Source organism: Physeter macrocephalus, chromosome 4, assembly GCF_002837175.3.
Source record: "Physeter macrocephalus isolate SW-GA chromosome 4, ASM283717v5, whole genome shotgun sequence".
Lineage (NCBI taxonomy): Eukaryota > Metazoa > Chordata > Mammalia > Artiodactyla > Physeteridae > Physeter > Physeter macrocephalus.
In genome coordinates this window covers 81,558,007-81,575,623 of record NC_041217.1, presented here as the reverse complement: position 1 = coordinate 81,575,623, position 17,617 = coordinate 81,558,007, and the positions used below count along the sequence as shown (strand labels likewise).

The 17,617-nt window shown below is 40.8% G+C and overlaps 1 protein-coding gene across 2 annotated transcripts in view; it reads left to right on the top strand.

The window, feature by feature from the left end:
- Positions 1–16,994, top strand: part of SLC22A15 (solute carrier family 22 member 15) — an 85,625-nt gene extending 68,631 nt beyond the window's left edge. The window contains exons 9-13 of one of the 2 annotated variants that reach the window (XR_008617149.1): positions 4,737–4,857; positions 7,404–7,476; positions 9,553–9,741; positions 10,062–10,435; positions 16,518–16,994. Coding sequence is in view for 1 of the 2 variants with exons in the window: in XM_024119648.3 (XP_023975416.1) it covers positions 4,737–4,857; positions 7,404–7,476; positions 9,553–9,741; positions 10,062–10,151 (473 nt within the window). In the remaining variant the exon portion in view is untranslated. Of the gene's footprint in view, positions 1–4,736; positions 4,858–7,403; positions 7,477–9,552; positions 9,742–10,061; positions 12,765–16,517 lie in introns of those variants that run through there. The other variant, XM_024119648.3, reaches the window with a different exon arrangement.
- The last annotated feature ends 623 nt before the right edge of the window (positions 16,995–17,617 follow it).

Genomic DNA, 17,617 nt, shown 5'->3' with positions numbered 1-17,617 from the left:
TTTTTTTTTTTGCAAAAACTCCTATATATCCTGGGTCCTCTCTTACTCTCCAGAACAGTCCCTCAGAGCTATCTGAGAGGCTGTCTCCCAGTTGTAAGTTCTCAGTGTGTCCCTGGAATAAAACATAATTGTCAACTTTTAGGTTGTGTTTTTTTTTTTTTCAGTCGACAGTATAAAGGCTAAAACTACACAACTTCTAAAAGAGAACATGGAAGAAAATCTCAGTGCCTTTGGGCAAAGATTTCTTAAATATGACACAGAAAGCACACAAAAAATTCATAACTTAGACTTCACCAAAAAGAAAACTTTTGCTTTTTAAAAGACATTATTAAGGAAATGAAAAGCAAGGCACAGACTGGGAAGAATATTTGTAAAACGTATACCTGATAAAGAACTTGTACCCAGAAGATAGAGTGGACTCTTACAGTTCAGTAATGAGAAAACAATGGGAAAAAGGTTAAAACAGACACTTCTGCAAAAGGATATAAATATGGAAAATAAACATGGGAAAAGATGTTCAACATCATTAGACATTAGGGAAATGGAAGTTAAAACCACAATGTGATACCACTACACACCTATTAGAATGGCTAAAATTAAAAAGGCTGACCATACCAAATGTCAGCAGTGATTAAGAAAGAACTGGAACTCTCATACACTGCTGATAGAAATGTAAAATGGTACAGAGACTTTGGATAACATTAGCAGCTTATTTTAAAGAGAAACATAAATATACTGTTTGATTAAACTTTACCCAAAAGAAGCAGAAACATAGATCCACAAAAGGACTTTGATGTTCATAGTAGCTTTATTAATAATAGCCCCAAACTGGAAGGAACCCAAATGCCCCTCAGCTGAGGAATGGATAAACAAATTGTGTTATATCCATACAATGAATTACTCACCAGCAACAAAGCAATGAGCTATGACCTACTGATGCAGGGAGCATTGTGGATGAATTTCAGAAGCATTATGCTAACTAAAAGAAGCCAGACACAAAAGCCTACAAACTGAATTATTTCATTCATGTGAAATTCTAGAAATGGCAAAACTATAGTGACAGAATTTTTGGCATATGTGGTATTTTTCTTTAGGAAAAAAAGAAAAAGCCAAAGGAAAGCAAAATGAATTGTGGTTCTTTGCCCAACTTATGTATCATAGTACGGGACCTACAGCTGTGTTAAAGATTTTTAACATATTCATAAACAATAAAAATTTACTGTAATCACCCAGTGAATGAAGTGGATGATTAAGTTTAATTTTTCTTATTTGGGTCAGTGAAATGTGACTGTAACATACTGAGGTATTTTGTTCTGGTGACCCTAGTGGACTCTGAAAAAACTTCAGATAACTAGTTCTGAAAATGATGTCCCTAGTATCTTCATCATTGGAATCAACTTAAAACCTCTGAAGTTCAGTACTTTGAAGAATACAAGTGTTTTGAAAATTCCCTTTTTTTCTCCCAAAGATAATTGAGCTTAATTTTTCCTTTTAAATCACTCTTTTTTCCTAAACAGTCACTTTGAACATTCATTGATAATAGCCAATAATATCTAATTTCATTTTCAGATAAAAACCAAGGTCAGAAATCCAAGGAACCAGCCCAGTGGCCACAAAGCCTTCCTAAATATTAACTCATGATGACTGATAGACCGGCAGCTCCACAGGCAGGCTAAGAAATAATTGTCTTTTTTTTTTTTTTTTCTTTTTTTTTTTTTTCTTTTTTTTTTTTTCTGTACGCGGGCCTCTCACTGTTGTGGCCTCTGCCGTTGAGGAGCACAGGCTCCGGACGCGCAGGCTCAGCGGCCATGGCTCACGGGCCCAGCAGCTCCGCGGCATGTGGGATCTTCCCGGACCAGGGCGCGAACCCATGTCCCCTGCCTCGGCAGGCGGACTCTCAACCACTACGCCACCAGGGAAGCCCAAGAAATAATTTTCTAATAAACAGAGCTGTCTGAAATTGACATGGGCTATCTTTGGAGAGAGTGAGTTCCCCCAGGTTCAAATGGCCACTGCAGACCCCACTGGCAGGAGCAAGGAGAGAAGTTTCAAGCATCAGATGAGGTGTCAGGCTGATGGGAGCACATGTGGGTATGTGGCTGGAGCCAGGCTCCCCAGATGGGCCACTGCTGGAAGTGTCCTGAGCCTCACAGCGGAGAAATCTTCCAGCCTTGGATCTTGTGGGTGTTTAGATGGTACGCCTTCTGCAACATGTTATTTGAATTTAATTTTCAGGATGGCAATCCCCTAACCTGTTTTAAAGATGTTGTAGAGTATCTCCAACACAGTTCTGGAAGGTGCCATCCTGTATGGGTTGAAAACAGTCCCAAAGATCATTTGCAGTCAAGCAAATGTGCACATTTCTCTTTGCTTCAGTGCCACCCAAGACCTCTTCCTGACTCACTCAGTTTTCTGGAAAATCATTGATGAATTTAATTTGCCCTCATTATTGGTTTACTTGAAGTTGTTAGATATCAAAAGTCCAGACCTATACCTTGAGCATGATTCTTTTTCCAGAAGCACCTCATGGCTTAAAATAATATATTCAGTACTTAAAATTGCTGACATATTCTTCCAAAAAGCCTGGCAGAAGAGAAGAAGGCCCCAGATGGTCGAGTTTGGCAGTGCCTGGGCCACTGCGTTCAGAACGCCATCTTTAAAGTAGTTGAAGTTTTATTTCATAGTCAAGCTGGGAATGTGAAGCTTTTATTTTGGAATGGGATATATTACGCGCCTCCCTCCTCAGACATTGAAAGAACTTGCGCAGAGATTCTTTTCACTTAATCCCTGTTATCGTCCTTATACTTACTCTTTCAATAAATATTTAGGGAGTACCACTGTGGTCAGACTATGGGAGGTGTCGTGAGGGAAACAGATACAAACAAGGCCTTAGCCTGAGACAACTCAAAGTATATTTGGCGGCAGACAAGATGGAAAAGTAAGCAACTACAGGAGAGTGTCTAAAGCGTGCCATTTGCATGGATTGGGAAATGGGCACCGTGGAGGTCAAGGGCAGGAAAGAATATTGCATTTGAGTTATTTAAGGGAAGAGTGGTTTGGATGAGCCAGGTATGCAGTCCCAAGGAAGGGACAGGCATGTTCTATTAGTCAGAAATGTCAAAGAGAATGAGAGGCAATTACTTTGGTGATCAGGACATTGCTGCTGACCTTCAAGAATAGGAGTTTCAGGAGAGGATGGTATTGATGTACAGGGCAGATGCGTTTGAGGAAATGGAGGGTCAGTCACTCACTGGAGATGTTTGACTGTGAAGGGGAGAAAGTGCAATGGAGCCAATGAGAATTTTTGCTTTTTCCTAAGGAGAAGAAAACTGTTATTTTGAAGGTTACGGCCTAGTGGGTTGCTGAAGGGGAGAGGTTAAATATGTTTGAAAGGGAATAATTGAATTGTAAGATCCCAGAGAAGATAGTATTAATAAAGGAAAGAACCACTGGACAATTGATAGCATTTTTGATAGGGACGTGAACTAGCGTAAACTGTATTTTGGCGTTTTATGTAAAAAACATTACATTAAGAAACTGAAATATCATTATTGATTAGTAATCTTCAAGTAAGAAGTTGGGGAGGAGGAAGGATGAAAAGTAGTTCCACATTTAGAGTCTTGTTCTTTAAAGAACGTTAATGTTTTATATCTTCCGTAGTAGTTTAGTAGAGATCATTCCTTATCTTTACAATGGAACACCAAGGAATGCAAACAGAAGATAGGAGTTTTTTGAGACTCACTCCTCTTGTGAGTCAGGGCTTGTCATGCTGATCAACCTTTTACATCATTGATTGTTGAACTAGGTTGGGAAGAAAGGAGAGGCAAGTAATACCCTTAGATAGGTGGAACTTAATGACTTCTGTGAAGCTTACTTGCCCCCAGTACAGAAGTTTTCAGGGCGCTCTGTCATTCAGGAGTGAGTGCAGGTTTTTTTTGTTTGTTTGTTTTTTAAATTTTATTGAAGTATAGTTGATTTGCAGTGTGTTAATTTCTGCTGTACAGCAAAGTGATTTAGTTATACATATATTCTTTTTCATATTCTTTTCCATTATGGCTTTTACAGGATATTGAATACAGTTCCCTGTGCTAAACACTAGGACCTTGTTGTTTATCCATTCTCTATATAATAGTTTGCATCTGCTAATCCCAAACTCCCAATCTTTCTCTCCCCCACCCCTCCTCCTTGGCAACCACAAGTCTCTTCTCTATACCTGTTGAGTCTGTTTTTGTTTCACAGACATGTTCATTTGTGTCATATTTTAGATTCCACAAGTAAGTGATATCATATGGTATTTGTCTTTCTCTGTGTGACTTACTTTGCTTAGTATGATAATCTCTAGGTCCATCCATGTTGCTGCAAATGGCATTATTTCATTCGTTTTTATGGCTGAGTAGTATTCCATTGTGTGTGTGTATGTGTATATATATATATATATATATATATCACATCTCCTTTATCCATTCATCTGTTGATGGACATTTAGGTTGTGCCGGTTTAATCACACATCACGACAGCCACTGTGTAAGATTTCCTGGGGATGGCCAAAATGCTGAGAAATATTTGCTGTGTGCTGTGTGTGATGACTAAACCTTCTGAATGTGTGTCTGGTTATATGACCTCTTCACTGTTTGAGATCACCACAAATGTCTCTCGCTCCTTCAGAATTAAGTGTGTCACTTAGACGAATTTTTCTCCACCGAGGACCTCACAGATGTGGCACTTGTCCTCCTCAGACACAGGTGTGTTCGCAGTGGTGAACAGCCATTCCTTGTCCCTGCTGGGGAAGCTGACCATCAGCGCTGCCTTCAATGTCGTGTATATCTACACCTCGGAGCTGTACCCCACGGTCATCAGGTATGCCTCACACACAGGCTTCTCCTTCCCATGTCCTGAATTCTGTTGTAGATGTTTGCATTGACAGAGGCATGGTCCTCACTTCACCTGGAGCACAGCGAGTGTGGGCTAGCAGCAACTCAACAAGAAGTTGTGAGCCCAGAACGTGTGGAGACTGCTCTTGCCCACTTGGCTGAGGAAAACGTAACTTTATCTTGGGCTGAATTCCCTGTCAGTCGTGAGAGAAGTACTCTACACTAAACGTATCCCATCACCCAAATAGTGCTCGGATGTCATTTTTATTTCAGTGCGTGTGAGTTATTCAGTCAACCCTCCTGTGTCAGGTACACGATGGACCAGGAGACAAGGTCCCTGTTATCACAGAGCCTGTATTTTAGCACAAAATATACACATTTAAAAAAAGATGAGACTTCCCTGGTGGCGCACTGGTTAAGAATCCGCCTGCCAACGCAGGGGACACAGGTACAATCCCTGGTCCGGGAAGATCCCACACGCCGCGAAGCAACTAAGCCCGTGCGCCACAACTCCTGAGCCCACATGCCACAACTACTGAAGCCCGCGTGCCTAGAGCCTGTGCTCCACAACAAGAGAAGCCACTGCAGTGAGAAGCCCACGCACCGCAACGAAGAGTAGCCCTCACTCGCCGCAGCTGGAGGAAGCCGGCGGGCAGCAACAAAGACCCAATGCAGCCAAAAATAAATAAATAAATGAAGATAATTCCCTGGAGTTATAAGTGAATATTATATTTACATATTAGTTGTTAAAGGTGGTTTTCAATGAGTAGGACGTGCTTATATCAAAAATAACATATTCAAAAACAAAACCAAAGAACCCAATTAAGTTTCCCCTCATAAAATAAGTCTGAAAACAAAAAAAACCCACGCACCGCAACGAAGAGTAGCCCTCACTCGCCGCAGCTGGAGGAAGCCGGCGGGCAGCAACAAAGACCCAATGCAGCCAAAAATAAATAAATAAATAAAGATAATTCCCTAGAGTTATAAGTGAATATTATATTTACATATTAGTTGTTAAAGGTGGTTTTCAATGAGTAGGACGTGCTTATATCAAAAATAACATATTCAAAAACAAAACCAAAGAACCCAATTAAGTTTCCCCTCATAAAATAAGTCTGAAAACAAAAAAAACAAACCTAAATTTGAAGGGCAGGGATGCAGCTTAGTCTTTACAGAACGACCTCTGTGGACTGGACCATAGTGCCCCAGTCGGCATTTTCCTGGTCTTTTTTTGAGGATCCTTCCGAGCAGATACTTCTTTTTCCCTTATCCATGCAAGAAGCGTAGAACCCAACATATTCCATCTTAAGTTTCCCCTCATAAAATAAGTCTGAAAACAAAAAAACAAACCTAAATTTGAAGGGCAGGGATGCAGCTTAGTCTTTACAGAACGACCTCTGTGGACTGGACCATAGTCCCCCAGTCGGCATTTTCCTGGTCTTTTTTTGAGGATCCTTCCGAACAGATACTTCTTTTTCCCTTATCCATGCAAGAAGCATAATGGTTCTGTCTGCCTTTTTCCCAGTAAGAGATCAGGTTGTCTGTGATTGGCTTGTCATTCCCTGATTATTCCCAGAACCTGCTTTCTCTGGCTATTGCCTATAAAACTCGGGTGACCGTTTAGTTCCAAACTGGGACACTTTTGAGAGCGAATGTGGGCATTATTAACAATTCGGCTGGGATAACAGGGTGCTGTATGGTCACCCTACCTATAATCATTATCATTCTCATTTCCTCCCCCTCCTTGCTACCCACATTCCCCAAGAAGGTAATGTTCTTGGTTTCCTGAGAATATATGTCCAATCAATTCCTATTTATATGCCTGATCCTTTCATAGTTAATTAGTTGAGTTTAAAGAAATGGGCAGACTTTTCAGATCATTAAACCCTAGCTCTTCTATGGATGTTTTAACTGATAGGAGACCTAAGACACTTGAACCCAGGAGAACATTTAACAAGAAATATTCACATGCTCATTTCTGCACCAGCTTCTATACATGCACTGTCCAATATCACATGTGGCTATTTAAGTTTAAATTAATTAAAATGAAATGAATTAAAAATTCAGTTCTGGGCTTCCCTGGTGGCACAGTGGTTGAGAATCCGCCTGCCGATGCAGGGGACACGGGTTCGTGCCCCGGTCCGGGAAGATCCCACATGCCGCGGAGCGGCTAGGCCCGTGAACCATGGCCGCTGAGCCTGTGCGTCTGGAGCCTGTGCTCCGCAACGGGAGAGGCCACAACAGTGAGAGGCCCGCGTATATAGGCCCCCGAAGAAAAAAAAAATTCAGTTCTTCATTCTTAGTTGCATTGAGCTCTCAGTAACTGCCTGTGTCTGGGGGCTTCCGTATTGGACAGGGCGAGTACAGAACATTTGCAGCATCACAGAAAGTTCTAGTGGGCAGTACTGCTCTGTAGCATCCTGCACTTTCACTTTGGGATTTGTTATTCTGAGCCCACTATCCCTTAGAGTCTTTAAATTGTCCCCCTAGAACTTACTGACTTTTTTTTTTCCTTTTCCTTTTGCCTTTCAGGAATGTTGGGCTTGGAACTTGTTCCATGTTCTCCCGAGTTGGTGGGATTATTGCTCCTTTCATCCCCTCACTGGTTGGTTTGTACCTCCTAGTTTGTTTTTCTTGATTCTCTGCTTTGGAAATGTTTGTGCTTTTGAGTAGAAAGAGGTAACAAACAGCTGCCGTTTTAAGATCAGCCTGACACAAATGTGCGCCTTGTGCCTTTTAGATTAAGGATCCATGAGGGCAGATGGACCCTTCCCAGGGACAGGCTGTATTCATTGGAGAGTTAGCTAATGCCAGCCTGCCCCTCCCTGTCCCCATTTTTACGTTAGTTGATTAGTGAACATTTCCTAAGTTTCTGTTGTGTGCTGAGCTCTGTGCTAAGCCCTTTGCATACATCATATCATGCAGTCGTCACCACAACCATATGCTGTAGGCATTGGTACCCTGTATTAAATAACAGAGAACACAGCACACCACTCGGAAGAGATAATTAGAAGAGAAGAAGGTGAAAGGGAGATAAAGTAAACTCCATCCAATCTCAAAATGTCCATGTTCTGAGAAAGATCCCATGGAGCCCCTGTGCACATCTCTGCTTGGTCTCCTCTAGGACTTTCCCAGCCAAGACTTGTTGAAGCGTGATTAGGTTTGATGTGGGGCTTTGAGCCTGTTCTGGAGACAATTGCTCACCACTCAGGCAACTACTCGCCTCATCCTAGTACAGGACGTCTCTGAAATGCCACTGTAGCCTTTTCTTTTCTTGAGGAAGTGGGATACAGTTCCTTTTTCTGAGTATTTCTCTGTGTTTCATGGTCAATTTTCTTTTTTTTTTCCACATCTTTATTGGAGTGTAATCACTTTACAGTGGTGTGTTAGTTTCTTCTTTATAACAAAGTGAGTCAGCTATACATATACATATATCCCCATATCTCTTCCCTTTTGCGTCTCCCTCCCTCCCACCCTCCCTATCCCACCCCTCTAGGTGGTCACAAAGCATCGAGCTGATCTCCCTGTGCTGTGCAGCTGCTTCCCACTATCATGCTCAATTTTAGATCACAAGACCCTTCTTATGAAGGAGTCATATCAGTTCCATTTTGCAAAATGTGTCCAATGCTAGGTGTTTATCATTAATGATGCCCGACTTTGGACGGCTGTCCTAGAACATTGTAACACCCAGCGCTGTGTCTTCCCTGAGTCCCACTAAGTTGAGAAGAGGTGAACGTTCCCCTTGATTCAACAACAGGCCCACAGTTCTCGGCACGTGTTTGCACGCAGGGGGCCGGAGGTCAGAGTTTTTCGTCCCCCTCCTCTCCCCTCCCCATGCCTCCCTCTCCTCCATCATCTCTTCACCTTTGAAAAATCAGGAAAAGATGATCAGAAGGGACAACCTAACTAGCCACCGAATTTGGAAGCCCAAACCGGAAGGTGATAAAGCTGGGTGGCTCCTGTGCAGGAACTCAGGAATGGTAATCAGCTCAGAAATCCCCCAGAGCCCCGTCCTGCAAGAACCTTGGTGTTATCTTTGAAATTGTATGTTTGTATTTAAATTTTCCTGAGAACGTCTTTTGGACCGGCCCGCTACCATGTCCAAACCATGTGTATAGGTTTCTCTAGGGCTTTCTCTTTGTAGCGTGTTTACACCTTTAAGCCCCGTGCCTCTCAGTTCTGGTGCTTAGTGAATCAGAACACATATGTGGGACTGTTTGGCCCATTCCAGGCTTGAGAACGTTAAAGTTCGTTGTTGTCAGCAAATATGCGGGGTGTCTCCTGCGTGTGGAGATCACTGTGCTGCAGGCCGCTCACCTGGAGTGGAAGCTGAGTGTCTGACTCACCACGCACTCTGGCTGCGTGTCTGCCCTGCTCAGACAGCCAAGCCCCTTCCCCACAGTCCCCAGCCCGTGCATGAACAGTCTGCTGTGTCTGCTCCACAGGCCAGCGCTGTCCTTTTGATCTACTCACTCCTGTCTCTGTGCCCGAGGACTGGCTTTGGTTTCCTGGGGTAATTCTCTAAGGGGAAAGAAGACGGGCTTTCTGGTGTATTCTAGTGAGGAGGCAGGACCTGGACAGTAAACATGGCAGGTCCTGGGTCATAAGACTGCTGATGTCATCTGCTAGGAAACTAACACTGAGTTTTTGTTTGTTTTCATTCCACTCCCTGCCCCCATAGAAGTACGTGCAGTGGTCTTTACCCTTCATTGTCTTTGGAGCCACGGGGCTGACCTCAGGCCTCCTGAGTTTATTATTGCCAGAAACCCTTAACAGTCCATTGCTAGAGACGTTTTCTGACCTTCAGGTGTACTCATATCGGAGGCTGGGGGAGGAGGCGTTATCTTTACAGACCTTGGATCCCCCTCAGGTATGATGGAATTTTTCTTAATCATTCAGATTTACCATTCGGATGATGATAGTTTTGGGGGAAAAGAAAAAAAAAAGAATATCTGGTTATATTAAATAGAACTGAGCAAAACTGCTGGAAAAAAAAAGGTGGGATCTGATAGCAGCTGATTGTCAGAGAAATAAAGATGATTCATTAGCTTTCTTAGAACACTTTAGGGGCTAATTCTTATGGGAATAAATGTCATGAGAGTACATTTGTCAGTTGAATGCTAGACAGTAATTTAATTTTAGAAATGTCGTGACATCATTTCCCTGCCCTTTTCTCCTTTCCTGCTTTAGTCTGTGGACAAGGAGAGCCCTTTAGGGAGTGAGAGTGAGGAAGAGGAAGAGTTTTACGACGCAGATGAAGAGACACAGATGATCAAGTGACGTGCCCCAGCTTCCTCCTCAGACGCAGAGGGTCATCTTCTCTGCCTCCAACGAGGGCAGGTTCTCCCAGGACACTAAAGGGAGCTGTGGAAAGATAGGCTTGAACAAACATCGAAGGTACTCAGCGTGGCCTGATGTTTTTTAGGCACCAAGGAAGTTGGAGGAGAGATTTCAAGAAACAGGATATCACTGCATCAAGTGAATAGTTGTTAAGTGCCCACAGTTCGGGTTTAGCTCAAAATCATGACCTCTGGCCAGATTGCTGAAGTCCACATGCCAGAGTGGTAAGCTCATTTGTTTCTAGAAGTTTGATTACGTTGCCTTTCAACTTCATTGTGACCTGAAGGCAAATATGTAAAATTTCTTCTCACCATTAACACGTAATCTGTCCACCAAATTTGACATCCGCCCCTCTCAGTTGTTCCTCACCAGGAATCTTTTGAGGCAGGTTGGTGTTAGCATTTTATTCATTTTTTGTGCCAGAAGAAAAGCACTGAGAGGTCATTTGTGTGGCCTGAGGCCCTCCACCTTCATCCCAGTAGATGAAATTTGGGCCCCCAGCTTGGTTCCTGGCACAGTGATTGGCTTGAGCTCCCTGTGCTTTCAGTCAGTCCCACAGATGACCCGCTGGGAAAAGCCAGCTGCACCAGAGTAATGTTCAGAGTCCGAGGTGTGACTGCCTCTCCCTGGCAGCTCCCTTTGATACTCGAATTGTGTAATTTCTTCAGTTCCCACTTGTGTGCACCTGGAGAAAAATTTCCATCTCAGATTCTCGTACCAGCAATAACTTCCAAACCATGCCCAGTAAATGACGAAGTTTTATGAAGGGGGAGGAGGGCAGTTAAAAAGTGACATGGCAAGACTTCGGATGTTAAAAAGGAAAAAAAAGTGCTGTTTTTAATAAGGAAGAAAAGAAAATTATCTTTCACAATTTTCTGTTTGTTTTGTTTTCAGTGTTGTGCAAGGAGGGACTTGGGCAACATTTAAGAACTTGAACTCTTCTAGTCCTAGATCAGCTCCAGCCTGTTTGGTTAGCTAGAATGGAAGGCACAGTAATTTCCTAGTAAATGTTGGTTTTCATTAAGTACTGCCAGCTTTCAAATAAATCAAAGTTGTACTCAGTTTCCTAAAATCATGTGCTGAAGCTGTTTCCCATGAAACCTCAGTATTATCTCAAATAGGAGTGTTAACCTGGAGTCAACAAGCTTGGACAGTGTTGCTTTAGGTCACTCTCCCAACTGGGAAAATTTCTGTGTTTTCAGAGTTTCCATTTCTATTAATCCCTTGGAGAAAAAGAAATTTCACTGGAGATAAAGAGAAGTCATCACTGAATCTGTTTCTGGAAATCTTGGAGGACTCACCTTGCATTGGCTCCAACCCTCTCCTGTCCTCTTCCATTGACCTCTTGGTTTGCATTATACCAGCTTGTACCTTTGTTAAAGTATTTTTATGTCCTTCATGCCCTTGATTATGTATTGGGCTCTTTATAAATAGGGGCCATCTCTACTACTGTTTATTTCCCGCTGCTATGCCCAGAACACAGTAAGTATTACTGTTTCTAGCCATCAGGGAAATTGTAGAACTCCTCCCAGTATCATTTTTGTAAATCACAGGCAAATCTGACCCAAACTCCCAAATTGTGGAATCTCGCTGTCTTTCTCTGGGAAATGGAGACCCTACCCACCATCAAGAGAGGAAGAAAGGAAGAACTTACAAGGACACTTAGAAGCTCTTCGTAGTGAAGTTAAACGTAAAACAAGAAACCAACACATAGGTGATTCTTGGTTGGTTGGAGCCCTCTTTGCATTATAAGAGTAATAATCCCATTATAAAAACATGTGGAAACTAGAAATTTAAAAATGTATTACTCAGAGGCTCAACACCCAGAGACAACCAGTGTCATGGCTTTGTTCTCTTTGAAGACCAACTGGGAATCCATCTTTCTATTGGCACTGGGGTTCCCTCTGCCTCTGGCTAGATAATTGAGGATTCCATTAGTTCTGCCCCTGTGTATTCTCTTTTCCCAGCTCCAGGGTAGAAGAAAGGAGGGAAGGGTACACAGTTTGAACACATGTTGCTAAGGCTGGGCTATCAGCTGCTCACGTCAGATGTGTCACTAAATTTTGTTTATTCCTAGATGGTCTTTTGGCAAAGTTTAATAATTACTGTTTTGGGGACTTCCCTGGTGGCACAGCGGTTAAGAATCCACCTGCCAATACAGGGGACATGGGTTTGAGCCCTGGTCCAGGAAGATCCCACATGCCGCGGAGCAACTAAGCCCGTGCGCCACAACTACTGAGCCTGTGCTCTAGAGTCCGTGAGCCACAACTGCTGAGCCCGCGTGCCACAACTCCTGAAGCCCGCGTGCCTAGAGCCTGTGCTCCACAACAAGAGAAGCCACCGCAATGAGAAGCCCGCGCACCACAACAAGGAGTAGCCCCTGCTCACCGCAACTAGAGAAAGCCTGCGTGCAGCCACGAAGACCCAACGCAGCCAAAAATAAATAAATTAATTTTAAAAAATAATAATTACTGTTTTTTCATCCCTTTGCCTTTTATAAAAACAGATATTTTCCTTTTGCTATTAACTGTTGAAAAATAGTGATTGTAGAGATGGTGCACATGAGCATATTTGTATTGATTAAATTATTGGAAAACTCTTAATTTATAGGTAACATATTTTGTTCAGATGATTTGTAAAAGGTATCCTTTTAAATTTTTTATTGTATTCAAAATTAAATTTCTTTTCTCCTAAAAAGCAGCAAGAAAACCATAAGACACATAAGAAATCCCAGGGCTTCCATAGTCAAAAGGTCTTATCAACAGCTTGTCCAGAACCCTGGCACCACACAGATATGTTGAAAGAAACTGTTTTGTAGTTTCCTGATTGTTGAGTTAAAACCACTGCCCATTGAAAATGCAGTATTTGTCATTTGGCTGATTTCAAGCAATGTAGACATTCTTTAGTACTTAAAAATGAACAAATAAAATACAACAAATAAGAAGCAAATGAAAGTTTCTGGGACACTACTTAAGTAAATGTAATCTGGGCAAGTATTTTTATGGAGGTCAAATTGATAAAGGTAATTTTAATAGATTCATATTCCTAACGAAAACATATTGAAATAATTCTCTCTACTAATTAAACTGAATTAAACTGCAGCTTTCTAATAGGACTTACTCTTCCCATTACTAATTCTTACTAGATTATTAGTTCTTAAATTGGACACGTATAAAGGTTTTTTTTAACAAAGTAAAATGCAGGTATTTTGGTTTCTTGTGAATATGATAAAAAATTGTAAAATGTAGACCTTTTGTTCTTACAGAACGTATCAGGATGTACACAGTAGCATCTTTGACAAATTGAGCAAATATAGAATCTGCTAGAAGTTATGGGTGGTATGTGGGTCAGGGGCTGTAGCAAAGTTAGGGAGTCAGTGGGTACAAAAGATAACTATAAAAGTATTTCTAGAAAGAGAAAAATGCAAAGATACTGCATTGTTAGAAAATGCATCTGTGTAGTATGTTAAAGGGAAAGATCTTATGATTATCTCAATAGATGCCTGAAGATTATTTGACAAAATTCAACACCTATTTAAAATAAAAGCTACTAGCAGACAAGGAGTAAAAGGAAACTTCCTTAGCAGTATAAGGGATATTGTAGCACGTAAGGTGAATTGACCTAAGGCATCTCTTCACCTTCCCGGGACCTTCAGACTTTCTTGATAATGACCACAATAAGAAATGTATTTTACATATTCTTTCCCTTCCCTGTTCCTCCACCTCTTTCTAATCTCTGTCTCTATCTCTGTCTCTTTCTCCTCACCTTACAATACTTAACTATATATATATTTAAAATATATACATAAAACTTTCATGAAACATGCTTATTCTTGCTTGGTACCCTGATAGCTTATATTCTGTCCCATTTTGTTTTTTAAAATGCCACTTGTGACCCACTAGTAAACTTTTTTTAAACTTCATGACCTACTGTAGTTTAAAAACCCTTGGTTCTTCTCTGTCTTCTTGTACTGCAGAGGCTTTAAAGCTAAGATGTACATTTCCCAAACACCCTTTGCAGCTAGGCTTCTAGGTGCAATTAAGTTTCCATCAGTCAGATTCAGATGGAATTTGGAAGGTGGGAGTGAGGTGGAGGCCATATTTGTGATGCGTCGTTTTTTCCTGCTGGGGTCTCCAGGGATAGAGGCATTTGGTCTTGCTGAGGCAGTTTCAGCAGAGATGTTGACAGGGGCAATATTGATTAAAATCTTAACAAGATTTTTTGCATAGAACCTGGCAAAATAATTCTAGTAAAGAAAAGTAATGATTTGGGGCTTCCCTAGTGGTTCAGTGGTTAAGAATCCGCCTGCCAATGCAGGGGACACGGGTTCAAGCCCTGGTCCGGGAAGATCCCATATGCCGCAGAGCAACTAAGCCCGTGCACCACAACTGCTGAGCCCACGCTCTAGAGTCTGCGAGCCACAACTACTGAGCCTGTGTGCCACAACTACTGAAGCCCGCGCACCTAGAGCCTGTGCTCCACAACAAGGGAAGCCACTGCAATAAGTCCATGCACCGCAGCAAAGAGTAGCCCCTGCTCCCTGCAACCAGAGAAAGCCCACGCACAGCAACGAAGACCCAACGCAGCCAAAAATAAATAAATTAAATTAAATTTTTTTAAAAAAGAAAAGTAATTATTTGAAAGTATTCAACAATCCCAAAAAATACGAGCAAGGAGAAGGGACTCAACTTCCTAGATATTGAAACTTTTGAAGCCGTGGTGTCAGTGTAGCAATAGATAAGCAGATCAACAGAACATAATAGATCCCAGAACAACACCAAACATATGTAACAATTTGGCATTTTTTGAAGATGGCGTGACAAATCAGTGGGAAAAGAACGAACTATTCAATTATTGATGTGGGAACTACTGGGTTTCCATATCAAAGAAAACTAAATTAGGACTCTTCTTCTCACCATAACAAAAATTCCAAATAAGTTGACCTAAATGGAAAAAGTCAAAACTTTAAAACAACTATAAAGTGGTATAGAATGTTCTTATGACCTTGGGGGATTGAGGGATTTTTCAGACAAGAGGTAAAAATCACAAATCATTTTTAAAGAGACAGATTGATATGTTTCACTGCATCTAAATTTAAAACTTCTTTCTGTATGACTAGACACACCACAAAGTTAAAAGAAAAGCAATAGATAGGAAGAAAATATTTGCAACTGCTGTAAAAAAACAAGGATCAATATCAGAATATAGAAAGAATTAGTGCAGATAAGAAAGAGAAACAGTAAGAAAGTTTACAAAAAATATTTTTAGGCACATCACAGATAATAGATGCTCAGCCTCAGTAGAGGATCAGAGAAATGCAAATTGAAAAAAGATTAAGTTATGTAAAATCCATTAGATTGGAGAAAAAAAGAGGCTAATACCAAATTTTGAAGATATGAAGAAAAAGGAATTTACTTACATCCTGATAGTATAAATTTATTCATCAACTAGATTATCTGTAGCAAGTGAGGTTGAAAAATGTAAATGTTCTATGACACAGGAATTTTGCTTCTATATATGTCATGGAAGAGTTTTCATATATTTTGACTGTAAAATTTTAAGAAAACTTTCACACTGTGCGACACACAGTACACAAACCTACATATACATATCCACATATATATATATCACCAAAAAAAGTTCCATAAAATAATACTTACTAGATACATTGCATTGTATTTTCTATGGTATTATATTTTACTTTAAAATGAAAAGAATGTTGGTGAAGACACACAAAGTGATTTCACAATTCATAAGCAAATCAAACCAAGCTGTTGGAAAAAGTGAAACACAATTTTTGCTACATCAAAGTTATTTCACGGTTAAATTCTTAAGTGAGTGACAGGAGTATTTGCCAGTTAAAGAAATTCAAATGCTTTTTAGGCCATACTTTACAGTCAAGACTGTTGATATTCTGTTGCAGAAATACAAGTCTCACTGTTATTCCCACCCAAATGAGTTATTCCTCTTCCCTATAGATCTAAATTTCTCTTGGAAAAGAGCTTTGCATCTGTGGAAACATTTGGACTTCTCAGCTGAGACCCTAGAGCTCTGTAATACAAAGCTTAGAAGAGATTACTTATTTATTGAAAAATGTCAAGGGCAGATGTAGTCAAAGTAGTATTAAAATAACTTAAGTCTAGACCTTGCAGAACAATTGATTTTGAATAGAATAGATGTTGATGGAATTTCTTTGCTTCAAAATATAACTTCAAGAAACTGAGTGAAATGATTGTGTAAGATGGGCAAAAATGCACACTCAGTTTGGAAGTGAGTTTAATCAATGAATGATTTACCAATATGTAGGCAGAGCTTCCAGAAACCACAGAACAGAAGGAAGTATGCAGAAGGAAGCCCATTGATACAGTCCATAGGTCGAGGAGTGGATCCGGAGAGGTAAACTGTTCAGCACTGGGAAGCACTTGAAAGATGGTAAATATTTGTCATGTCAGATTAGGGTTTTAAAATTGTAGAAGCTACAATATGCTTGCCGGTGATAATATAATAGATTCATTTGTTTCCTAGAGCCACTTTAATTATTAGAGATGCATTTCACCATATATAGGATGTTTGCTTTCCTATTGGCTATTGCAGATGGCATGCATCTATTTAATTGTGTAGCAGGATCAAGTTATATGTATATCAATATAAGAGGGACTATAACATGTTTTACATTGCCTGCAACTGGAGTGTGATCTGCCAAATGACCTCCGTCAACCGCTCTGATACTTTCAATGGTTTCTGAGGAAATACTAGTAACATCAAGGGCAGCATTTCACCATATTGATGATCTTTCTTAAGGAAACAGGTTGACGATGATCCCCCAATATTTTAAAGTCTCACATCTCCCCCCACTAATTTCCCTGAAAATACAAAATAGGAGAATGGTGAACTGAAATGAATTGTTATGTCTATGATATGCTTGCCTCTAATGCAGCATAGTTAGATTGGAAAACTTAATTCTGAAGTTAACAGGGAAGAAAATTGGTAGAGAGCAGCAGTTCACTTTCAAATAATATCCTTCCCGTACTATTTATTGTCATTAAGTTTTCCATTATAGTTTTCTCTGAATGGATACTATAACCAAGACAGAGGATGAGGAAGAGGAGGAGTATTTTACTTTTACTGGCAGAATGGCAGCAGAATAGATGGGTGGTTAAGAAATGCCAATCTAACTTTTCCATAAAGACTCCCAAGACCCTTTTTAGTTTACGTAAGTAATCGGGCGTATGTTAGTTTCCTATTGCTGCTATAACAAAATACCACAAACTTTAGACAACACAGGTTTATTCTATTACAGTTTTGGAGGTTAGACAACAAAGTGAATCATAAGGGGTTAAAATGAAGATGTCAGCAGGGCTGTTTTTTCCTGAGTTCTTGGGTCGGGGGGGTTGGGGGATATCCAT